This window comes from Colletotrichum fioriniae (genome assembly GCF_027942845.1).
Source record: "Colletotrichum fioriniae strain IMI 355084 chromosome Unknown scaffold_2, whole genome shotgun sequence".
Taxonomy (NCBI): Eukaryota; Fungi; Ascomycota; class Sordariomycetes; order Glomerellales; family Glomerellaceae; genus Colletotrichum; species Colletotrichum fioriniae.
Window position 1 is genome coordinate 498,599 of NW_027076838.1, and position 24,860 is coordinate 523,458.

General features: G+C 53.1%; 7 protein-coding genes across 7 annotated transcripts; 5 read left to right on the forward strand and 2 right to left on the reverse strand.

The window, feature by feature from the left end:
- Positions 1–2,927: 2,927 nt before the first annotated feature.
- Positions 2,928–3,506, forward strand: PKR1 (SMK killer toxin resistance protein; the record flags this gene model as incomplete). The annotated part of the gene is made up of 1 exon (XM_053195112.1): positions 2,928–3,506. The coding sequence occupies one exon, from the start codon at positions 2,928–2,930 to the stop codon at positions 3,504–3,506; it is 579 nt and encodes a 192-aa protein (XP_053047383.1).
- Positions 3,507–4,095: 589 nt separating this feature from the next.
- On the reverse strand, positions 4,096–6,360 carry N0V96_001983 (uncharacterized protein; the record flags this gene model as incomplete). Its single annotated transcript, XM_065756396.1, has 5 exons — positions 4,096–5,246; positions 5,305–5,376; positions 5,438–5,749; positions 5,809–5,834; positions 5,894–6,360. 5 exons carry the CDS (start codon positions 6,358–6,360, stop codon positions 4,096–4,098), a joined length of 2,028 nt encoding a protein of 675 aa, XP_065614765.1.
- Positions 6,361–8,564: 2,204 nt separating this feature from the next.
- Positions 8,565–9,698, forward strand: HIS1 (ATP phosphoribosyltransferase (ATP-PRTase) (ATP-PRT); the record flags this gene model as incomplete). Its single annotated transcript, XM_053195109.2, has 3 exons — positions 8,565–8,637; positions 8,701–9,270; positions 9,328–9,698. 3 exons carry the CDS (start codon positions 8,565–8,567, stop codon positions 9,696–9,698), a joined length of 1,014 nt encoding a protein of 337 aa, XP_053047380.1.
- Positions 9,699–10,666: 968 nt separating this feature from the next.
- N0V96_001985 (uncharacterized protein) lies at positions 10,667–11,318 on the forward strand (the record flags this gene model as incomplete). The annotated part of the gene is made up of 2 exons (XM_053195108.1): positions 10,667–10,753; positions 10,905–11,318. 2 exons carry the CDS (start codon positions 10,667–10,669, stop codon positions 11,316–11,318), a joined length of 501 nt encoding a protein of 166 aa, XP_053047379.1.
- A 1,589-nt stretch (positions 11,319–12,907) lies between these two features.
- On the forward strand, positions 12,908–16,770 carry N0V96_001986 (uncharacterized protein; the record flags this gene model as incomplete). Its single annotated transcript, XM_053195107.2, has 4 exons — positions 12,908–13,720; positions 13,779–14,191; positions 14,239–14,457; positions 14,508–16,770. 4 exons carry the CDS (start codon positions 12,908–12,910, stop codon positions 16,768–16,770), a joined length of 3,708 nt encoding a protein of 1,235 aa, XP_053047378.2.
- Positions 16,771–17,210: 440 nt separating this feature from the next.
- On the reverse strand, positions 17,211–18,806 carry MCA1_1 (Ca(2+)-dependent cysteine protease; the record flags this gene model as incomplete). The annotated part of the gene is made up of 4 exons (XM_053195106.2): positions 17,211–17,236; positions 17,310–17,479; positions 17,553–18,378; positions 18,434–18,806. The coding sequence occupies 4 exons, from the start codon at positions 18,804–18,806 to the stop codon at positions 17,211–17,213; spliced, it is 1,395 nt and encodes a 464-aa protein (XP_053047377.1).
- A 2,957-nt stretch (positions 18,807–21,763) lies between these two features.
- N0V96_001988 (uncharacterized protein) lies at positions 21,764–22,444 on the forward strand (the record flags this gene model as incomplete). Its single annotated transcript, XM_053195105.2, has 3 exons — positions 21,764–21,857; positions 21,956–22,180; positions 22,398–22,444. The coding sequence occupies 3 exons, from the start codon at positions 21,764–21,766 to the stop codon at positions 22,442–22,444; spliced, it is 366 nt and encodes a 121-aa protein (XP_053047376.2).
- Positions 22,445–24,860: the final 2,416 nt, after the last annotated feature.

The following is a 24,860-nucleotide window of genomic DNA, read 5'->3' on the forward strand; positions in this document are numbered from 1 at the left end:
GCGAGACCAATCATGTCATGTCAGAAATGACGGACATGGGGTGTCATGAAATTTCGTTCGTTGCGGCTCTGTGGTGAGGAGGAAGCGGCGACGGCGACGGCGGTAATTGTGGTAGTTGCGGCGGAGGTAGAGGTGGTGGTGGTGGTGCGTTGGTTGCCGGTGCAGTCGTCAGTCGTCGATCCGGTGGTGGACGTGGTGGACCAGCTTAGGTTGGCCAAGGTCTTTCCCAATGTGCTCCGCGCTAAGGTGGGTGGTCCGGTCACACGTTCCCCGGATATCGTGCAAAGTAAGGTAGTGTACGTAAGGAAGGTATGTACCCTTTCTCAACTGCTGTTCTTCCCTCTCTGAGTACCTTGACCATAAGAGATTGGGGTAAAAAACTCCGACTTCTCCGACCAGGAGTGAATTTTCTTCCCAATCCGATTGGTCAAGGGAAACAAGAGGCAGGGTATAGACAATTTGCCTTTCAAGGGTCTCCTTCTTGCTTGCTCTGGGCGATGGAAGTTGTTGGGAAGCAAATGGATACATACAAGGAAGAATGGTGTTGCACCTGAGAGAGAGGGCAGTCAGTCGGTAAGGTAGGTATCCATACCTTAAGGTACTTCAAAATCAGAGTAACCCGGCGGCGGCAGTACGGATTTAGAAGAACTCGGAAAGGTAGGGGTATATTTGTCGGGTCCCATAAGTATTCGGTCCCGCACCTTCAGTTCCAGATTTGGGGGCGGAACCCCAGGATCATCTTGCAACGTGTGGTTCCTGACGTTGCCGGCAAGGGCATTTCACTTGTTGGACCTGTTCTCTTAGTCAGTCACAACCTAATAGGCTAAAACTCCTTTCTTTGAGACGGCCGATATCTCACACAGACAGGCCTGCCATGCGAATGAGATAGATTAAATGCAACTTGCAGGCTCAAATTCTCCGACGGCTATGGAGGAAGACGCGCATACGAACACATATACATATACGCATGCAAATAGGGCAGACAGCTCCTGACCCCTTCTTCTGCCGTCGGATCATGTATCCATATTCTGTCCCCCGTCGTTTTCATGGGGCAATACATAGGAAAGATGTGTGCACCGTAGCCGATGATCCAAGCATGGAGTGGCGTTACTCTCTCTCTCTCTCAGTTCTTCCAAATTGAGCGACTCAACTTAACCCAGCTCAACTCAGCCCAGCCTGTTTAAGCTTACAACTGCTTCACCTCAAGCTACGCCATGACGTCCGGATCCTGGTTCCTCAACGACTTCAGCTCGCTGCTACATGCAGCTGCTGCTTGGTCCTGGCGGTACTGACGATAAGGATTTAAGCTTTTTGCATGATCTGCGTACTATCCATCTTCAGTTGACACCCGAGGGGAATACAGGTAGTCGGGGGGTACTGTTTCCAAGATAGTGCTAAGTAAGGAACTGTGCAATCTTTTTGGTGACCGGCCGCATTGACAGGGATTCCGCCTATTGCTTTTGGTGTATGGCTCAGAGTGAAACCGAAATTCGGCAACTGTTATCGCCGACGACGTGACTGGCCCCCACCACATACTGAGGTGCTTTAAGCATGGAAGACAGAACACTTCCATACCTACCTAAAGGCAGCATATAGAAAACAAGCCTGGCAAGCAACAGTGATGAACCAAAGGATGGAATTAACTTCCCATGTTTTGACATGACGCGGACGATACAAGATAAACCGCCATTGCAGTAAGGATCAGAACGGATACTTTGTACGCTTCACCCCGCAACTCATCTTCGACGGACCCCAACAAGCTGGTCAGCAGGTCCCCTTCGCCTCGCCTCGGCTCAGTTGAAGCTTTGCGTTAGAGAGGTCACGACCCCACGACCCCAGGGGAAAAGAACGCGACGGTGACGTTTCCCGAGCCATGGAGGGGTCATTCCGGCCTCCCGCCGCTCCATTCCTATTGCATAGAAACAGCCCAAGAAGCGTGTTCCGAGGGGCCGCGTGCTGTGACCGACCCCTCTGTGTTGCTTGACGGTATTTGTCGTCGTCTTTGAGTTGGGCAATCCGTGACCACAGAGATGAACGGAACCTGCCTGTCTGTCTGCCTATTAGGCAACCCTATGACCCTTTCTCTTCACAACCACAGTCAACCCCGTAAACATCCAAACACGTCGAAGTCAACTATGGCGATGCCACGGTCACCTCTTCTTCTCTAATGTGCCACCTGTTCCGATTCTATAAACACCGAGTGACCACGTTGCATCCACCCTCCGACAGAGAGATAGAAGAGGAAGATAGAGATAATACCGTGTCTCCTCTGGCTTGCTGTCGGCCAAAAAAGAAAAGGTACATTATCTCGACCGTTTCCCTCTCCTCCTTCTCCCACCCCCTGCCACAACCCGCGCGTGTTGTCAATGGTACTCGCCTGCCCCTACCTACCTTACCTCACCTATAAGGTAACCTTCCACCTTCCCTGACCTTCCTAAGCAGCCGGAAGGGACCCCTCTCTTTCCTGCCCCCTCCCTCAACCCAATTGTTGCTCAACCCAGAAACGCTATTTATTATGCGCTCTTACCGCCTTGACTCTGCCGTCTGACTGCAAATCCAAACGAAACAACCGCATTATCGCCAAATAAAAACTCGTCGCGAGCGTCGTCTTACATTTTGAAAAGAAACAGAACATCCTACCCTAGTCATCTTCCCGAAGTAGCTCTCATAAGCTAGAGCAAACTGGAATCCACTCCTCCGAAGGTCCCTGCCCGAAGCAAAATACTCCACCAAGAAGCATCGCATCCAACGACTACAAACAGCACTGTGGCCAGTATTCACCTTGTCAAGCCGCGCATCACCTCCACGAAATCGAACACAACGATCGAACGATACGAGAACAGCATTTGATCGGCCGACGGCGAACCCTGTGCATCCGCAAACGCCATACATAACATCGACACCGAAGCCCCCCAAACACATCAATCATGGCGGCCTTCGTCACCAACCTCTGGGAGTCAATCTTCACCCCAGGCCCAACACCGACTCTCCTTCGCGCAACCAACGCAACCTTTGCCGCCCTCCAGCTCCTCCTCGGCGTCCTCCTCCTCGCCACCTGGAGCATCCACTTCGTCATCCTCTCCTTCCTCAGCGCGGGCCTCTGGTACGCTATTAACTGGTTCGTCGTCGAGCTGGCTGAACACGCAGAGAAAGAGGCCAAGAAGACGTATGGTACCGATACATCCGCCGGCGGAGTAGCAGGAAGCAGCGCGGCAGGGGCCAATACTCAAGGAACGGATGATAGCGACACCGAAGTTGAGGGCGGCGCCGTTGTCGGCGGCGTAAGGGGTGGCGCTCGCGGGAGGAAGGGCGTCGTGGGCGGTAGCAGCCAGATCGAGACAGCTGCTGAGCAGCAGCAAGCGGCCGACTTGAAGCGTCGTACCGCCGTTACCGCCGCCGCCGAGTCTGGGGCTGAAGATGCCACTAACGGGGGCACGCAGTCGAGCGTGAGCACCGAGGATGAATGGGAAAAGGTTTCAGAGAACGAGAACGAGAAGGACAAGTGAATGAGCGTTGAGGCGCGACGACGATACGCTTGACCAACACCACTCGCCGAGCGATGCACACCACTCGAATATCATACCACTATGGAGGAGGAGGACGACGAGAAGGGAGCGGGGAGTTGTACGGAGAGACTGATGTTCGGGACGCATCGCGCGACGAGAGATTTGAGATACCCTTGAGCAAGCGTCGAGACATGCGCTACCACTGTCCGGACCGGACTTGTACATAGGGCTTTGGCAGCATGCTCCATTATGGGCAGCTCCACGTACACATACTTATGAAGACAGCGATTCACACCGCCGGTAGTAGCCTCATTCATCCGTGACGCCGAGTGTGTTCATCGAATGCCATGCTGGAACATGGATCCTTTACATTCAACAAAAGCCCATAGCTTCGAGATGTGTCATTCCCTCGAAATCCTTTAAACGAAGCCAAAAGCCCTATGCGTTTTATCCCACACATGATCTAATGCAAGAGAGCTTACTCTCTGCCCCCCCTCTCCGTAACGCCATCCCATATCCCCTACGCTCCCTTTGCCCTTACAATGATGAAATCCGTACTGTTCCTTCTGTTTCTACTCGTACATTGTACTCAGAGATACTTGAGCTTTCGCGTGGCGAACGCGGCCACCACCGCACAAATAGCACCGATGAAGAGACACACGGCAATGGCGTTGGGACCGTCGGTGTTGTGCTGCTCGTGCTCGGGTGCGTCCGACAGCTCGGGGCTCTTGCCAGGCTCTAAAATGGTGAAGACAATGGTGCTTATAAAGGTTCCGATAAACTGCGGCAGGGTCGTGTAGATGTTGAGTATGCCAAAATAGATGCCCGACAGCTCGCCCGTAGACGATGTCGTCTGCTGGCCACCCTCATCCGGTCCATGTTCCAGATGGAGTGGCTGGTCCTGGCCGAGCGTGGGCAGCTCAATGTTGGAGCCGTTTGATAGGCGGCGGTAGGCTGCCGTCCCGCTCCCTCCTTCGCGGGCACCACTAAGCTTATTTACCTCTACACCGAGGAAGGTCGTCGGCGCCCACATGGCGATCGTCCAAGATAAGCCGCAGAAGGCAACGAGGAAGGTTGCGAAGCGGAAGCTTTGCGCAAAGGGGGCCAGGAACATGGCCGCGGCGAACATAAGATGGCCGCATATCCAGGCGGTCATGAGGTCAGGCTTGTTCTTGTTGAATCGTTCAAGAAATGGCGCAATGGCTTGGGGCGGGCGAGCCGTAAAATTGTCATCATCTGGCGATTTAACAACCATGGGCAGGAGCCAGGCGCCTATGAAGGTGATGGCCGAGTAGATGACCAGCGCCAAACTACCGATGCGACCAATGTCGCCAAGGGCATCTTTGGAGTCTTTTCCCTCTGCCGGAGCGTCGTATCGGAAGTACGTCTCGCCAACCCAGGTGGTGCTGTAAAACAAGAACGGAAACCAGCCGATCCACGACCAGAACTGGGCCCAGCAGATGGCCTGGATCCGAGGGGGAAGATGGAGCAGCGTCGACCAAATTTGGCGGAAGACCTTGAACCGCCCAGTGGCTTTGCGGGGATCGTGCCTTGTCGACACCAAGACCCGCTCAGTGACAGCCCAGCAGGTCACTCCGGAAGAGAAGAGCACCAAGAACGTGGCGATGAGCGTGAGCTGCTTGAATTGCGAATCGCCCATTGTCTTTCCAAATATGCCGACTAGGTCGATGGCACCGGCTCCATAGCCCAGCATGTGTCCAATCGCGGACATTCTACTAGCTTTGTGGGGATTAGCGGACGGGATGCAACCTGGGGTGATGATGCAAGCTTCACTTACACCACGCGGCGCCAGTCTGTTGCTTCTCAATGGGGAGAGTATCGACGATCAGGCTTCTTGCGCAAGACATCACTGTACAGGAGTCAGCTTCAGAAATAACGAGAGGCTTGCACGCAGGCCTAATCCAACGCACCAGCATTGATGGCGAAATCCACAAAGTAGATGGCCACCACTGCGAGGATAATTGTGAAGATTCGCGCAGTCTCCTTGTCCGAGACGAACATCTCGACAATTTCTTTTGTGAATCCCAAGGTCAGCAGGCTGATTGCGACGATGATCGACCCTATCACGATAAATGGTCGCCGCCTGCCCCATTTCGACTTGGATTCGTCCGCGATAGCTCCCACAATGGGCTGGACTACGAGTCCCGATAATGGCCCTGCGATCCATACCAGCGAGGTGTTGCTCTTTGTGAGGCCGAGATTCAATAGGTATGGTGTACAATCTGTTGTCAGGGTGGATTAGCACGCGAAGACCGGCGATTGTGGATGTACAGCGACGTACAGGTCATTTCAATACCCCATGTGAAGCTACAATTGGAACCTGGTCAGTATGGTAGACCCATTGGCAACTGTCGCTTGCGACATACGTGATACCAAGAGTGTTGAAGGTCAAGAGCACCATTCGCATGGCCTCTGAGCTCCCCCTAATGGAGGGCTGTCCCGCCCAGCTAGACATCCCTGCGGGATCTTGCTCTAATACGAAAGCGTCGTCGTCTTGGAGGCAATCTTGACCGCCGTCGTTCTCGCCTCTTCTAGATGTGCCCGTACGGTGTTGGGTAAAATTGCCAAGACCGAAAAGCTTCGTGTCCCCTTCTCGATGCGCTTCTGGGGGTTCGCGGACTGCTAAGGGAAAATGGGCGTCGTCATCTAGCTCGTTGCCGCCCTTGTCGTCATCGATGTTGCTGCTGGAAGATCTAGAGGGCGTCCTGATCGGGGTCGATTTCCCGCCCGAGTAATCGTCGTCGTAGTCGCGGTCGTCCAGCGAGGGGGAATGGTGAAGGTGTAAGGATGAGGAGTTGTGCGACGACGTCGTTGAGGCTGACGTATGGGCCATTTGAAGGGGCCGGCGCAGCACTCCGTACAACAGGCTGCTTGCGCTGCCAAGGGCAGGGCGGGCGGCTTGCGTATGGGCAGGGGGGTTTTCGAGGTGTGGGCCAGGACCGAATTTAAAGTAATCTGGGCGTCGCGGCCGCTGCGGATATCAGGACCGGGTGCGCGTCATGCCCACAATTCAGTGGTTGTGAAAGGAAGATCAACCGGCTGGAGTAAACTTTGCTGGCAGATTGGGGATGGATGCAACGGAGGTCCAAGATGTGCAGGCCAAAGGAGTGGTGGTAACGTCAAGCTATGGTGGGCCCAGCATGGAGCAGGCGCATCGAGGGTCCAAGGTACGGAGCACGGAGTACGTACGGGGGAAATGATGAGGTAGGGGGCAAGCTAGGCGGCCGGAATGCAATACGAAATTGGCAGGGCGAGTGACTGCTGCGCACCTCACAGTTCGACTTTGGATTGTGCAGAGTCGGGAGCTTGGGATACCTTATTTTATGATTAGGTATTGCCTACCTTAGGCGAAAGGGGTCCGATAGAACAAGACAGTCCAGGATATGCATAAGAACAGGAGAGGGAGCAAACATCAATCCAATAGTCGGGGTCCTCAGGGAAGCAAGCTCGCAGCCGGCTTTGCTGTGCTTCCCTCATGTAGATGAGGATGCGTGGCTTGATGGAACATGGAAGGGATACGAAGGTAAGGTGAGTACCTACCTTATTGTTGTACACTGATCGTTGTGTCAAGGAGTAGGGATAGGGAGTAGCTTGTACCTAATGCGAGGGAAACCACCAGGAGTGATGGAAACCAGAAAGCCTGCGGTATCAAGAGTTTTGTTTTAATTGGGCTTGAAACAATGGAAAGTAACTTAGATTGCCCTACACTTCAATTCGTCCAGGGAGAATTCCTCTTAGGTTCCATTCAAGGTAAGGTATCGTCTGCCAATTCCCAGGCAATTGGCCCGACAGAATGGCTTGAAAGTTGAAGCTATGTCGAAGCTTACACGGGGAGTTTCTCGCGTTAGAAGCTCAGACCATCTAAAGAAGCCAGGTCCAACTTTCAAGACAGGCCCGTACAGAGATGCTCTGTAAGAGTATCGAGACTTGGTCATGGCCGGACATTAGGGAATATTTATCGGCATCAGAGATATACTTCTCACTCCAAACCTTTTGGTTAGTTCAACCATGTATAGTGGACAGCAGTCATGTTTCTACTCTGGGGCTTGAAATTCAGCAATTGCCCAGTAGAGCAACTTGAACATGAACATAGAATGCCCAAACTCTGTACCTTACTGTTATTTTAGCTTTCTCTCTTCAATAGCGACACAAGACCAAGCACCTTTAGGAGTGATGTAGGGGTGGATTTCATCAAATCATTCCATAAGCTACTTCACAATAACGTGAGTTGAGTGTATCGATAAGTATACTCCGTATATATCCTTCCCCTTCAACCCAGGCAGAAACTGGCAGGTAAAGATGATATCCCCGAGGTACTGGGTAGCTTACCTCAGCGAGGGCCCGCTGTGAGAACGGGCGCAGGTGCCGCCTGCCCCTCCGGCGTGTGCCGTCACTTGGTCCAAGGACTGCCCCGCGTTCAACGGCGTGCCCCGCCATCCACTCGCGCTCTCTGCGCCAGTCGCAGCTCCGACATAGGCCAACGTGGTGGTGGCCCGCGGTGATGAGTGACGACTGCTGCCGCACACTAGGACGGCGGGGTTCCAATCCACCACACAAAATTTCCGCCCTCTTTCTCTCTCCCAGTCTTGGCCCGGTCTTTGACTCACCGCAGAATCGAACAAGTGTAGTCACCCCTCTACGGACAGCTTCCGCGACGACCAAGAACAAAGTCGCGCAGACTTCGACTTTTTATCATTGCCCGAGTCCCAGTCCAATTGACTCGAAATTACGCTCGCTTTCCAAGCCTCAACCACCCTCGGAGCACCTCACACCGACCTGTGTTGTGCGACCCAAAACCACCCCGCCGCTGTCGCTGCAGAAATTCTCGTCGCCATTGGCTTCACTGCGACCTTGTGCTCCAATCCACACACGCGCCCGACCCGACCGTTTCCACCTAACCTCTTGAAGCGTTTCAACTCTGGGAGCAACTTCTCTCCACCTATTGTATTCCCGTCTGTCGATCGCGTCATTGCAACATACCTTTGCCTACCATGGATTTGGTCAACCAGTTGGTTTTACCCCTCCATCACAACCGCCATGGACCATTTCGCAGAGAAACTAATGACGAAGCAAAGCCTAGAGGGCCGCCTTCTATTCGCCGTGCCCAAGAGTGAGTCAACCCATAATGTTCATCTCAAAAGGCGCACACGCTGACAATGACTCCTTTCCGCAGAGGGCCGCTTGAACTCCGCTACGCTCAACCTGCTTGAGGGAGCCGATATCCAGTTCCGCCGCGAGAACCGCCTCGACATCGCCCTCGTTAAAAACCTCCCCATCGCCCTCATCTTCCTGCCCGCCGCCGATATTCCCACATTTGTCGGCGAGGGCCGCGTCGACCTTGGTATCACGGGCTGGGACCAGGTCAAGGAGCACGATGCCGGCGTCATCAGCAGCAACAAGGCCCGGAGAGCCTCTGTCGAGCTGAACGCTGAGGGCGAGGAGCTCCAAAAGGTCGGAGGCTGCGAGATGGTCATGGAGCTCGGCTTCGGCCACTGCAAGCTGCAGACCCAGGTCCCGGAGAAGGGTCCCTATGCGACGACGCAGGATCTGGTTGGCAAGACCATTGGCACCAGCTTCGTCAACCTGGCGGCAGAGCACTTTGCCAAGCTGGAGCTGGGCGTCGACGCCGATGGCAACAGCAACACCTCGCCCAAGAAGCTTCGTACCAAGATTATCGATCTCAGTGGAAGTGTCGAGGCTGCTTGTGCGCTGGGTGTCGCCGATGGCATTGTTGACCTTGTTGGTAAGTAGTCGCCCTGAAATGGCCAGCATCTGAACAAGCACTGACATTCGCATCCAGAGTCTGGCGAGACCATGAGAGCGGCCGGCCTCAAGGCCATTGACACCGTTGTCGACTCTCAAGCTTGCCTCATCAAGTCTCGGTCGCCGTCAAACACCGAGCTTATTGAGCTCATCGCCGCCCGTATCCGCGGTGTCATTACCGCTCAGAGATTCGTCCTATGCCAGTACAACATTGAGAGGTCACGTCTGGTCGAGGCCAAGCAGATTACCCCTGGAAAGCGGGCGCCGACCATCACAACGCTGGACGAGGAGGGCTGGGTCGCTGTCAGCTCAATGGTTGAGAAGAAGAAGATTGCGCTGGTGATGGACGACTTGACCCGCGTTGGCGCTCAAGACATTTTGGTGCTCGATATCCACAACACTCGATAGATTTTGCAGTATTTTGGAAAGGAAAAATAGATGAATACCACGAAATATGTAATGCCCTTTCAAGAATGTCAGCAAGCGTGCAAGACTCGACCAATCTGTCGCAATTGAAGTAACGGCAGGAGTTCCAAAGAACAAGACGTGACCGAAAGCGAAGATGAAGCTGAAGCTGGGCGGAATGGTCGTCCATCACCGACACAACTGAGCAGTGAGCAGTTGTGGCTGAGGTGACGGTATTTTCGATGGTACGCATGGCATCGAGGCGTCGACATTACTTGCGTCGCTAGCGTTGCATTTCGAGGCTCTGCACCTTTGCTCGGCCTCATCGACCAGCCCCTCCTTCTGTGGATGCAGGGCTGAATCAGAATGAGCAGAGCCACGCACTGGGCACCCCTGATAAACAAAGCTCTAAGGTCTTTGGGGGGGCTCGGGTCCTCGGGCCCGCACGAGCGAATTGGATATCGATCGATGCTCTGAGTATTTTTTTTTTTTCTCTTTTCACAGCGTTTCTTTAGCTTGTGTTGAGAGAGAGAGGTGTGATGTGATGTCTTGCTGATCAGTGATCCCCCAATACGCGCCAAGTGGAGACCTTCCGTCACTCCCGTATCCCGACCGCAGTGCGCGCAAAGGCGAGGTACCGCAAGGTAAGGCGCACCACCTGGCAACCGAAACCGAGGCGGTGGTAAATTTAGGCCCAGTACGGATAGTGGCAGCACGGCGGCGGTGCTGCCCGCCCGCGCCGAAGCTACCGATGATCAGGTACCTTACCTGACTGACATATTTCTATCTCCGCACGCCGCCGTCTTTGACGTTTCTCCCTTTTTTCTGAAATCTTGATTTCAACCTCATCTCTGGAAGACAAGCCCTTGACAGATTGCTAGATATCCATATTTCAAGCTTTACGAATCAGTTTCCAGCTAGAAGTCCATTGTTCACGGACTCTACAAGCAATTCAGCCATCGGGAGGCACAATGTCGTCATCAACAACAGCCACCAAAGTCACTGCCACGCGAGGCAGCAGTGACGCTGGAGCCGTCCAGCAGTCTACCATTTACAAGGTAAGATCCCCACGCGCTCAATTCCAACGCGGTATCATGAAGTCTGGGGTTTGCTCTGAAGAGACCGGAGAGGGTTTCCGGCTGAGCTGGGCATCTCAGGTGACATAGTCGCCGTGTCCTGATGCGCAAGACCGCTCACATTTGCACCCAGTTTATAATGACACCCATCATCCTCGTCTCCTTCCTGCTCTCCCTAGCCTGGGTGGACCTCACATACACCATCAGGAGGTCAAGAAACCACGGCAGGCAAGGCTGGATGCCCTCCTGGCTGCACAGCATCCTCTACCGGAAATCACAGTACCGTTACGCAGAGGCCAAGGACTCAAAAACAACGACGCCGACGACGACGCCGAGTCCCAAGGATGAGCGGGAGGAGTTTTACTACCATAGTAAACAGAAGAAGCTGTTGCGCGCGGAAGTCGACGATGCGTTCCAGCTGAGAGGTCATGTTCTCGTCGTGATGGCGCTCGTGTTGCTCACGACATCGCTGGCTTTTGCTTGGGGTGGCTGGATGGTTTTCAGCTGGGTATGGAAAAGCTTTGGCGAGAGACCATTTGGCGTTTGAGAGATGACGAATGAGAATGTGAATTACTGCGCCGGGTCGAGAGTTCTGGTATACGGTCGCAACTACACGATGTTCAAAGCTCTTCCCAGCTACATCAATGCGCACCCGGGATGAAGGCGGCACGAGTTGGGATGAACTCTCTATCCATGCGACTGTTCCAAGGGCTTTGCCAGAGTCGACCCCTTGTGGCCCACTTGAGATTCCTGGTGGCTGACTCGGCTTGCCCTCGACAGCTCTGATATCCCGATTCGGCAACGGGTAGCATTTCGGAGCTTACCTCGAATTTGGTGCGGTATTAAACACAGGCCGAAGAAAAATATAATCGACTATGATGGGAAGACTGGATGGTACTTCGGACAAAATGGCGTAGAGGGCGAAACCTCGGGAGTTTGGTTATACCCTGGAGTTGATTTGTAGCTGCCTACATTTAATGATAGAACCAAAAGTTTTCGCGTTGCTCAAGGTGGATCAGATGTGGGATTTAACTTATGATTCTTCTATGGATATCATGATGCAGTCTCACGTGTTCACCCATATGAACTCGTGGGAGAAAGAAGCGAACATGTTACCAGAATAAAAACATTGTAGTGAAGACATCCATCATTAAATGTGATATCCAAGTGCCCGAGAATAGGAACCTGCTTTGTTGAAGGGCGGTCACTGTTAAAAGAAGTCAAGCTCAGTGTAAAAGGATAGTTGCAAGAGGTCACGTTAGCATGGATACAAGGAAGGTGCGATCATGCGGTCCAATCTTAGAGATGGGATCGAGCAGGGAGAAACGACAGAGAATGGGATCGCTCCTTTCTCTAACCAGACCCCTAGAGGAACTCGAAATCAGATCAAAACCTCTCGAGCCTTGTCTTATGAATAGCTTCATGTCCATACTTTTCACCGAGCACCGGACCATTCGGTCGAAGGGTTCTTTGCTCCAGAGGCCCCGGTTGGACCATGAAGTCTCTGGTCTAGTTCGGGGTCCAAGTTCGATCCCCGATCAGTCCAGCTTGGTTTTTGCCTTTCTCGACTCTTCATAATTCGAGAGATTTGACCTAACAGTACTCTCTAAATCATTCAAGGGCAGCTGAGAGTCCCGAGTTCGACCTCCTATATACATACAATTAGAATTAGAATATACTTTCTTAATCGCATACACAAACCTTTCTTCCAATCTTCTTTAGTCCCTTAAGCAATAGCTTGAGGACCTCTTAGATTTTTCACTTTCAAATTTTAACATCTGTCTTTCAGTCTTTTAAACAAGAGATTGTTGCACTGGATCTTCTTACTTGCCAACTGCCGGGGAAGGTGACTCGAGTGGGGCAGATCTTGGAGTGGGCCCAGCACCATCAGGGAACGCAGCTTCCCCTGCCGACTCTGGTAATTTTCTGGAGCTTCCCTCTTACCCCACGCACGCGCCGACTTGCTCTTTGCACCTTTCCTTTTCTGGCTTTGAACGCGCCGACTCCAACTCTTTCCACTTCAACTTACTCAACCGACTTTGCAGGCTGCCTTTCGAGACCCACTCACTAATTCATTCATTCACTACAAAAACGTCATAGAGACATTCGGCAAATGCGACACATGAAAATACAGTCATGTCGGAGCCGGAGCCTGCACCTCAAAGGCCCGGCATCTTGCACGGCACCAACGCGCCACTGAGTAGCGCCCTCAGAGCAGAGTTATACCAGGCTATCGAGGCCCTTTACGCGGTCGGTGGTGGGCCCGACACGTCCCACGCGATCGAGTCAGAGACAGAAAACCATCCGACTACGACAGAACAGCACTCCGCCTCCAGTCATGCAATAGATGCTGCATACGGCCGGCTCACTGAGATTTTGAAGCACTGGGACTCTAGGACTCAGGATCGATCCTTGTCGCTTCAATATGCTATCTACCACTTCCACGTCCCGAAAAATGGCATGGAATTCGAGAGTTGGGTCATGGGGCAGAACATGTCTGCTGCTGACTCTACTCTCATTACTCGTCTCATCGACTTGTGCCCTCGGCTAGGATTTGAGGTTCTTCCAGTGGTTATGAAATACACAGGAAAACATTGCCAGTACCAAGCTTGGATTTCCTTTCAGAGAGACGGCAATGCTGGGTCGCAAACCCCTGAGCAGAATGGCTTCTGGCAGGTCAACCAGCATATTAGACACTTGCCCAGCATTGGGTATTTTGGCAGTTTTGATGATTTCACGCTTGCTGAAAACATCGATTGCCAAGAGGGTAATGTTCTAGATGATAGGAATATTCTCTGGGAAAGGGCCCGTCGGTCAATCTTTTCATGGCAATGGCCCTATGAGAAGCAGGCATTTGACGAGGAGCTAAGATATCGTGAGGCAAACCCTCAGTGGTACCGGAACATTGTCCCAGGCACTAGCGGTGACCTAGGACAATACTTCGCACCAGTGAGTTCGAGGCGACCAGCCATCTAGGCGTTTGTGACTCCACTCTGACTATACACAGGCAATCATCATTACACCTCTCCGAACACAACTTGACTTTGTCAACACGACCAATCAAACCCAGCTTGCTGGAAACCTCTGGCGCTATCTCTTGCGGCAATGCAGAGGATCTTCAGAGTCAGCGTTCTACTTTGAAGCACTCAAGTCTCTTTGTCAATTTGTTTGGCCTCAGTACGGCAATGAGTTGCCAGAGACACAGATCCTTGGCCTGCGGGTTAGGAGCCGTGAAGATTTCATGGGAAAGATCGACCAAGATCTCATGGGTGATTTGATATTGACTTCACTGGCGTTCAACGACCAACAACTTTTCCAAAACCTTGTCGCCAACATCCAGTCCAAGCCGATAGTAGACTATGACTGGATATGCCAGAATGCAATCTTTCATGGCTACTCGGCAGCTGATGCTCTTTATGAGTAAGTTATACATTTACAATCAATAATCAAAGCTAACACCAGCTTAGACTTCGCCATTTCCTATCCGAGGGCAACAACTTCTTGCAAGTTGCAAGCATCATCGACAAGCTGCCTGCATGTTCCGAGGCCAACAACTCGAGCCATTACACCCAGGAACTGGGAATCACGGCTATCAGAATGCTTGAAGCCCCTCTTTCAGCTAGCCATGGCCGGCTCATAGTAAACCTCTTGAAGTTGTTCAAGGACTTTGGCACGTGGAGGGACACGTGAGTACATTTTCTAATCTTTGGTATTTTATCATACTGATAATCAATAGGGTGAACGCAGCCGTGAGCCGACTTGGAGAAACTCAAGAGCAGAGTCAATTCATTCTCGGATTGTTTAACAGACTTTTCGAGGTGGCCAAGAGACAGAAGCTCCCCCTTGACCAAGTCACCGAATTTTACGAGAAGCACGCAGGAGTGACAGGAGCATCACGAACGCTATGGAACATCAAAAACTTGGTTAGCAATGCCAACAAAGAACAGAGCACCGAAGCCCAGGCTTCTCGCAAGGCTTGGTGCGTTGCTGAACCGACGGAGGAACGTCTTCACGACCTCTCAAAGCTGGGCCCAACGAATCACACAATGATCGCTGGACTACTCCGAAACCTTGATCGTCTAGGTATGGTTGATCAACTATCTGATCTCACAAATCACATTGCCCAGCATGTTACCGAGATCGAGCCTATCCATTTGGCATCTCTCTGGCTGCCATTGCTCAAGACCCTCCAGGATGTGGCGGACCCCGATAAGCCGGCATATCAGCGCCTCTTTCAGGCCATCTTTGTGCGTTACGAGAGCGCAGTGTTTGAGGATGTCTCAGGTCTGATCGAGCGGGAGCCAAAGTCGATACCCCCAATGGCCGAATGTTGCGGTCACTGCAAGACTCTTAACTCTTTCTTCGAGCAACCATCTTGGAAAACAATTCACCTGGTAAAGCCCAGAGCAATTGTAGACCATATTCAAGGACAGCTCAACAAGCAAGACAAGCCCATCAAAGCAGCTATCTACGGTAAGAACGAGGCTAGTCTGACGATGCAGCTTACCAAATTTTCGCTGGTCAACGAAAGAATCCGCACAAGTGAAAGATTGAGGAGACAGGAGGCTACCAGAGCTGTTCATCAATTCGACCCAGATGTTCTGCTTTCATTCCTTGGAGACAAGGGTGGGATCATGTGGAAGCTTGGAGATGCGGAGTCTCAGGGGCCTCTCACAAGCACCGCCGCAAGACCCGCAGCTTCTTCTCCAGCTATTGTGACTGTTGAGCTACCTAGGCCAAGCTCTACGTCCACTTCAAGCATTTCTCTGGTGTCTTTGGAGACGCCTCGAAGGAGCCACCAAGAATCCCCAACCAGAAACGAGCTGCCACCAAGCAACAGCGTAACCCAAAACCAGGCAACTCCAGAGGTGGAGGGTGTGGACATGGCAAACATTGTGAAGCCAGAGCCTTCGTCTACTGCCATTTCAGCGGCTAGACGGTCAGGTCACAGGGACATCAGGGAGATGTTTGGCGCGAGTGTCAAAAAGGAGCAGTCTACAAGTACCCCAAGCGGCAGCAGCCAAGATGCTCTACCCGTCTCCAGCGACACCTCGACGAGAGATCCACTCAAGAACTTGGGCAGGATCAAGCTCGAGTCTACGCCCAAGTTTGATGGTGAAGCGACGGCCCGACTCCGGGCGAAGCTAGACAAGAGACTGACGCCGAGAGAGACCCCTCGAAGCGGCAAATTCGATTCCAGTGTGTCGAGAACGCGGGACCCGTTGGCACCGTTTGGAGGAATCAGCTCGAGAAAAGAGCCCGTATCGTCGTTCAGCAGACGAGCCGGGTTAACGGGGACTTTGGAGCCCATGTCTTCGCTTCCGAGCAGGCCTGACGAACCTTCCAAAACACCGCGGCTGGACGCCATGATGGGTGGTCCTACGCCTAAGCCTACGCCGCGTCTGGACGCCTTATCGGAAGGGTATTCCAACAGCAGTCGACTAGGCCTCGGGGTTAGACCTAGGAGCCCTTCGAGCAGCCCGTCACCAGCTACCGGCAGCAGCAACCAGCCGGACTACATGGCGGCGATCCTAGACGCGGAGCGCTCCAAGAAGCGTCGTGCCGGCTCGACATGGGAGGTGCGGTCGGCCTCGGGTAACATTATGGGTTCGGGCACGGCGTCCTCTGCCGCGAGCAGGTCGCGGTTCAACGGACTTGTCGACGCAAGTCAACAAGAAAACCCCAGGGTCACTTCCCTTATGAACGAGAAAAGTCCCCCACGTTCGCGCAGCGGATTTGGGGGAGGAGCGAGAGCTTCGTCGGGAGCTCTTACAGCGCGGTCTCATAATGTGAGGCCGGGGCAGAGTCGCATCTCCGGCACGATTCCTCGCAAGAGACAGATGGACGACAATGACGACGAGGATGTTATTGACCTCTGCGGCGACGATGGCCCTTCTCTCAGAGGACGTCTCGGAGGAGGAGCCTCGGGGGGGAACAAGAGGGTCAAGACCACCCCGATCTTCAACCTCCTTGATGATGATCCTTTCGGTGAGGATTAATGGAGATGAGTTGAAATTCGTTTATTTTGGCATGAGCTCAGCGCATCGGGGCAGTAGTGAGCATTTACTTCACTGGACATGGCTTGGCGATATTCCATTGGTAGAAAGGGGGTTTCCCTTTCCTGGCCTGCACGATAGGACGGTAATCACGGGAGAGGGCGTTTGGTCGAGACATTTTTTTTCTTTTTTTGCTTATGCTGCTTCGGAGAGGCGCACATAGGCGATTTGCACGATACCCACTACTATAGACGTTATAGAATCAGAAACGCAAGGCTTTTTTTCTCTTCATTTTGAATTAATGGAAGACGATGGTCATCATGAATCATTTATATTTGTATGACTTTTGTCATTACTACGCTTTAAAGCACTGCTTTCCCAAGTTTGAGTGCCCTGCTTTTTTTTTTGTCCTGGATAGCTTCCGCCTCGGACACCAGAAGAGTTTACATCACATAGAGAAGATCCGTGTCTAAAGGACGATTAGCATGATGTATCAAAAGTAGATTAAACACATGAATGACAAGTGGATAGACGCGGCTTACCGATCGGGTGACTGCTTGAAAGTTGAGGCAGCTGGGTGTACTTCTCCTCCAGGACCTCGCGAATGCTGTTGAGCAGCTCGACGTAACTTTGCTGGGGGTTCTTTTTCAGAGCCGTGATAAAAGCGTACGACATGGCGCCCGTAGCTTGGTTCGCAATGGTAGCGTCGGCACTAGTAAACAACTTTTGTTAGATCTTATAACTCTGTGACGCCGTTCCTATCACGGTAGATGTGGGAAACTCACGATGTCTGACTGTCCTTGCTGCCGGACCACATGATGACGTCGGCGGGAGAGGTACGCGTGTCCTTGGTCTTTTCGTAGGCATCGTCGCCGGCAATGGCGCGCTTGCCGAAGCTGAAGATGGAGCTCGCGACACCACCTAGATCGCCCGAGGTGTAAGCCGTGAATGCCTTGAGCAGTCCCTGACCGGCCTCCTTGGCCAGATTGGGCTCCTTGAGAACGCCCTTGGTGGAGTAGATGTAGGGCAGGTCGAGGGCGGAACCAGAGTGGCATGAGTCGAAAATGGCTGTAAGTCTCACGCCGGGCTGGAGGGGTCGGACCATGATGAGGTGCATCTCGTCGTCGACAATGTGACCGGCTTCCTTGTAGTCAACCGGGTAGATGACTTCGTCGTAGCCGTCATCTTCATCACCATCCAGATCCTCAGTCTGGCCGCCGTGACCAGAGTAATGGAAGAACAAAGAGTCATTTGGCTGTGCGCCCTGAACGAGCCAGTGCATGGCTCGGAGGATGTTGTTCTTCGTGGGCTGACCCATGGCCTGCTGCTGATCGTCGGTGAGGATGACCATGTCTTCACGCTTGTAGCCGTACTTTTCTACCAGGAAGGCCGACAGGTTCTTGACGTCGTTGATGCAGCCGCGCAGCTCACCATCCTGGCCAAAGTAGTTGATGCCGATAAGAAGGGCTTTCCTCTTGCCCTGGCAGGTGGAATACTGGAAGCTGTAGCCATCGGGAGCGCCGTGGCCGAACTGCTGAGCGCCGGAAGGCGGGGGAGGGGGCGCGTTTCGGTTGCCGTGAGCCCAGTCGTTGGAGTTTACCGTTGGCATATCTGAGATGAATCAATACTCATGAGACTTTGAAGAAGCGAGGCGTGTGATACTCACGGGGTCTTCCCTGGTGGCCGGAATTGACAGGGTAGCCGTATACGTCGAGGCCCGGAGGCGGAGGATGGGAGGGGGGTGCATACCTTCCGATGTAGCCCTGGTCCGGGTGCGGGTTGGGCGGTGCCTGGTTATAGCCGTAGCCACCCTGACCCGGAGGGGGACCGGGAGGCGGGTTGTAGCCGCCGCCACCGCCGCCGCCGTAGCCTCCATGGTGTGAGGGAGGGGGTCCCGGGGGAGGTTGGTATCCGCCGTAGCCGCCGCCGCCTCCTCCTTGGTGACCTCCATAACCTCCCTGTTGCTGGTGGCCGCCGCCATAGCCTCCTCCACCATAACCACCGCCGCCGTAGCCGTGCTGTCCTGGGTAGCCAGACATGTTGCCAGGTCAATTGACGCTGTGCTTGTGCAGGGTGAAGAGTGTTGTGCAAGACGTGTTTTGGTTTACACAGGCTTCGCTGGAACAGAGGTGAGTTGAGTTGTGAGTGAGGTGGTGTCCCGGAAAGGGCGGGGTGAGGGGCAAACCCACTATGAGCGAATAAGCTGTGCCCAAACAAGCCTTTGTTATTGAACGGAGACTTCCCGGCAAGCCAGGGAAGATGCAAAATCTATAGAGGAGGGTCTGAAGAGCTGCAGAAGTTCGGACTCGGAAGGTTAAGAGTTGATATGAACGGAATGCGAAGGGTGTTAAGAAAGATTGTGGGGTTCGGTTGGGTGAGATGCGAGAGCGATGCGCAGAGAATCGGGTGGTCGGATTGGTACCTTGCCAAGGTCTTTTGAGCGGTAGCGCGGCACTGCGGGAAGCTCCTGCTCACCTCAGAGCTGGGAAAGCGTGGATTGTAGCAGCTTACCTTAGGTATCCGTAATACCCAAGGTCGAGGTGGGAAGGGATGGGCTCCGATGGAGGGGCAACGGGCGAGGCAGCCCAGGATGAGACGTCTTGAGGTCAGAGTGGTGGGGTTGGAGGGGAAGGGGCGGTAAGGGGAACTGAACTGGATGGAAGGTGAAGGGAGGAGACCCTCGGTTGCACTTGCACCAAAGGCGCGACGTTTTGTCTGTTTCTGGGCAAGTGTTTGGAGTTTTCAGCTGGGATTCACACATGTCTCCACGCAGTAGAAGAGAAAGAAGGAGTTCCAGAAACTTGTTCCAGATCATCTGATCACCTCTCTCTGTCCGTACTGATACGCGCGAGGTTGAGGTATGCTTTCTTACATTCTCCCGCGTGTTCGAGATAAAGCTCCAGTCCTTCACATCTTATTCCTAGCTACAAAGTCAAAAAGTCATCTTCATAGATTGATTGCTGCAGCTTGTTGCCTGGTCTGGCTGCGAGCCTGAGCATGGGAGGGCTTCGCATGCGAGGCACACTCCGTTGGTTAGATCCATCAACGAGCAACAGTTGGGATGCCTCCAAGGCTGATACAGATGGTCCGTGATTCGAAAGGTGGCTGGCTAACGGTAGTCCTGGGCTCAATGGGAGGAAGAAGTCCAAGCCACGCTGAAATGCAGGTCTCAGGAAATCATTGCCGATGAGCCCAAATGCCGGTTGAAGCTCGATGCATCACCAAATACCCATGATCAGTGACAATTCCAACAACGTCCATGCCCAATCATGACATATGCTACCGAGACTACCTTATTCGAAAGGAGCAGGGGGGGTTAGCTAGGTGGCTAGGCACATAAATGTCTGTTATAGTTCATTGTTCGCCGAACTTCCATCGTCTGCCAAGACCAAGCGGCTGTCAGTTCCTCCCCTTCCCGCGGACGGCAGAGGAGAAGGGACGACGTGCCCAGACCTGGTCTGACGGGAAGAGAGGGCGGAAGGCGGAGGGAGTCCCATTGCTGCCCTTTTCTCTGCAACTCTGCGCAAGTCTGCACGCTATCATTCGTACATACGCAGTACAGCTATCTGATGTTGCCACCCACCCACCCCCAAGCCCGGAAGCCAATTCAAAGCACCGGACAGGACCTAATCCTTTTTGAGCAACGGCGATGTGGATGTGGCCGCGTACGCTTGCAGGTCCGCGGGCGGAAATAGACTTGGACGCCAAGACTCTTCCAGGCCACACAGGCGCTAGATGGTGCCGTAGGGCAGCCTGGCGTCATACCTCACATGCTGGTGGTGATCAGGGTGCACAGCAGGGTACCGGTACTGGGCATCTTAGGTAAGGTAAGGTATTTGTACGGATACAACATGCAGCTAGGTATCTTGTGGTGTGAGAGGGGGAAGGGGCCTAGTCTTTCAGACTTTGATAGGAGAATGTCACCAACAGGTTCAGCTGGCGACTGCCAGACATCTGTCAACCTTACCACACCTTTGGTCTTTGGCGTCGCAGCCTGGAATTGGGACTGGACTGGACTGGACCGGGCTTGATGTTGATACAATTGACTAAAATAAAGTAATACGAAGCTAGGGACAGAGCAAACCAGCATCAGAGCAGTCTCAAGCCAGGGCTGTTGGAGGGATGGCACGCTACTTCTCGGTATCGGCATCCAGTCCATCGGCATCCATGTGCAGGTACCTTGCTCTTCATAGCAAAAACAGGTGGGAGCAAGGTAGCCCAGCACTAAGAATGCAGAACCATTCAATCAGGCTGAGGCCAGGCGAGAGAACGAGGGGCTACGGGCTACCATTCCTCGACTCTTGTTTTTCTCCCCCTCCACCTATTACCTTGCCTACCCTCATTTTGCCTTGCATCTTCACTCAAACGTCAACACACGATTCTCCTCGCTCGTCGCACGCGATAGCCTAAACGAACCGAACTAAGGTGCACATCAGATTATCGTTATCGTTACTCGTCCAGAAGCTTGCTGTAGCTTCCTCGACACACCTATTCAGACCACGACACACGCTCGTTTCCCGACCCCGCAAAACTCAAAAATGGTGCGTTTTCAGTCGCGACCCATGATGCTGCCCCTCACGTCGCAGCTCCGATATGGCTGTCGTTTCGCTGGCATCCAAAACGCTGACATTTCGACTTCGATCTTCGTGTAGGCCCCTCCGCCCTACGGACTCACTGAGGAGCAGTACAAAGACTACAAGCAGGTCTTTTCCATCTTTGTAAGTTGCAAGAACCCTGCCTCTCACATACGTACCCCGACAATAGCATCATCGTGCATTGTCCTCCTCCTTGGGATGAACTCCTTGCTGACAGTGGTGTTTCCTCCCTGACAGGATCGCGATGGCACCGGTCAGTAACTCCCGACTTAACGAACCCAACTAGTCGTTCATGCCGAATCAGCCTGCTAGGCTTGCCATTCCCGCTGGATTATCAGCTCATCCAGCTAACTAGAATTGCGTATCTAGGCGCCATCAACGCGGAGGAGTTCCAGATCGCCATGAAGTCTCTTGGGCTGAACCCCAGCATTCAGGAGGTCAACGAGCTCATCGCCGAGGTCGATCCCAATAACGACGGCGGAATTGATTTCGAAGGTGCGCCTCCGTTTTGAGCCGTGGTATGATTGGAAATACAGTCGCCATGGTGTTTCGCTGTAGCAACATGGAACCTCTGCGACTAACAACGACCGCAGAATTCCTCCAACTCATGAGCGAGGCACCCGCACCCTCAAGCAAAGACTCCGACACCAACACCGAGCTTGTCGCTGCCTTCAAGGTCTTTGACAAGGACAACAGCGGCTCCGTCTCGCCCTCGGAACTGCGCCAGGTGCTGCTGTCTCTCGGTCAGCGCGCCACCGACGAGGAGATTGAGGAGATGATTAGAGGTGCCGATCTCGACGGCAACGGCTCTATTGATTGTAGGCCAACCCCCAATACTGCGAATGTGTACCCATGCCCAACGCGATCGCATCAATACTGCCAGTGGCCCGGTGCCGCGTCCCTCGCCCACCGCAATGGCCCTGCATCACCACTCCATTCGCATTTCGCTTGCCACACCCGCCCCCACTCAGTGTTTCTTTAATTAGCACCATTACTTTCGGAAGGATTGCGGCTGACATTGCAAAAACATAACAGATCAGGAATTCGTCCAGCTCATGGCCCCGAAAGACGGCAAGAAGTGAAACAGTATTCTGCAAACGCGAGAAGCAGCAGCAGCAGCGACAAACAGTTTGTTAGCGGGGCGATCTTTCTTTGATTTTGGGTCCAATGGGCGGTGGGGGGGGAAGGGGAAAAAAGCACACACTGCCGCCTTGATACCCTTTCCTCATAAGGCACAGTGAAGAGAGGATACGGGTGCTTTAAAAGTGGAGGAAAACGACTTGGCAATACACATCACAATCATACACATGACACAAGACATGCAAGACATTGATTGACGGCTTTGACACGGATTACTTCACATTTTTTCACCATGGTCTTGCCTGTCTGATGCAGAAGAACATTCAACAGATGGGTGGTTTTTATTTTCGTTGGGTGTATTTACTCTGCTAATGACTGAGGTTGAGTTGCTATGTCGAGTCCTCCTCACCAAGTGAACAGCCCGAAAAAAAACCTCCTATCCCAGAAACAACAAGGAAAATAAGCGAAACGCAATCGCCATGTGGGTAATCGTAAGAGCAAGAATGTCTCTTTAATGCTCAAGTGAACAAACTAGCGTGCGGCAAGAAAACCGGCATCGCAAAGAAGGGGGTGTGGAAGGATAGAAGAATAAAGCAGTCCGCCTTCCAAGCCGAGTCAAACAACCTCCCGCTCCTCCATCCATTCCCCATGCCGTTTCCCATTCTCCAAACAAAGGCCGTGATCGCGTTCGGGGGTTGATGGTAGTAGGGGGGCCCATCTAGTTGGTATCTTTGTGTTGTAAGTTTGTTGCCTTGGTCGCACTCGGTATCTTCGTTTGTGTTCGGCTGTTGCTATTTATTTTTTTCTGTTCCCTCTCCTGCTTGGCGTGTTACACGTGTGTGCGTGTGTGGATTAGAAGCAACAGGTCAGGCACTCGAGGCAGCATTCGCAGGTCTCTCCGCAGAGCCAGCAGCAGCAGAGAGTGGCGATGCTATATTTTGTGTGATCAGTGTGTGTGGGTTGTAGAGATATATTGCGAGCATGCGGCGATGGTCGCCAAGGGGCTGTTGTTACTTACCAGCCGTAGAGGCAGCCCTTGTCATCCTTCTTCTCCTCCTGGGGAGGGGGAGCCTGGCCCTGGGGAGGGTAGTACATCTACAAGAGCAGTGGAAATTAGAGTCAGGCTTTCTCGCGAGTCGAGGGTGATGACGATCGGTACAATCGGTGTTTGAGCAGAGAGAGAGGACTTACGGGCTGCTGGCCGGGAGGAGGGTAGCCCTGGGAGGGTAGCCGCCCTGGGGAGGCGGGGGAGAGCCGTAGTAGGGCCTGGAAGGGATTGTCAGTTTTTTTCTTGGGTTTCTCTTGATGCTTCTCTTGAGATCGGGAAGGTGAGGTTGGTTGGTTGGGTGTGAAGAGTGGAAAGGCGCGCGAGCGCGCGCGTGTACGAGCGCCGATGCGCAACAAGGTGAGAGAAGAGCTTGGGAAACTTACTGCTGGCCGGGAGGAGGGTATTGAGACATGGTGATTAGGAAGGTTTGTGATTATCGACGAAAAGGAAGAATTGACGATTTGCGAATGGAAAGTGGAAAAATTCAGGAAAGAGAGTAAAGGTTGCAAGTTGCAAGGGGTGCGGCGGAAGTGGTGCGTGGGATGTGAAGGAAGGAAATAGGTGGTAGGATGGGAGATGGGATAGGTGAGATGAGATGAGATGGGGAGTGGGTTATGTTCTTTCCTCCCCTCCCGTCGGTCACAATCCAATCCCAATGTTTATTCCAGGTGTGTGTGCTGGGATCATACCTCGTTCGAGGCGCAGGACATAACCTCGGGGAGGCTCAGAGTGAACTTGAGAGCGAGTGAGTGGTCCTCTGGGTTCATGTCTCCCAGCGATTCGCTGACAGCTTCACCACACATTACACGCGCGTTACGTGTAAGATACGGTTATGTCCGTACGGAATACCCATCCATCCATCCATCGAACCCCATTTGCACCAAGAAACGCTACGCCTCAGACATTTGCCGTCCATCCTTGGGCATCTCGGGAACCCAGTGAATAACGCGGAAAGGGTTCACTCAAACCTGGAAAGGGTCCCTTTCTCGTCCTCTCCGTGGCTCCCCTTCTTGCTCATTCTGTTCCTCTTTGGTCGAACCGTATCTTGGTTGGATCATGGATCATTGGATGGTCCCTTTCCCCCTTGTGTCTCCTTAAAAAAGGGTCCTGTCTTCGGGCCCGCGGATCGCTGTTCGCGCGCAAAGGGTTCCAGTTTCCAGTGCATCAACCCAACGGCGGCCATGTGGCTGATGGTCCAATACCAGTAAGGTAAAGCACAAAGAGGAGGGGAGCCGGGGATCACCTTACGGCTCGGTGCTAGGCATGGTTAACTGGCCAGAGGAAGTTGGAGCGACGATGAGCAACGCCAAAAAGAAAAAAAAGAGGGTCTCGGCCGGGATGCCGGGCTCTCGGCAGTGGCATCTGGTGGT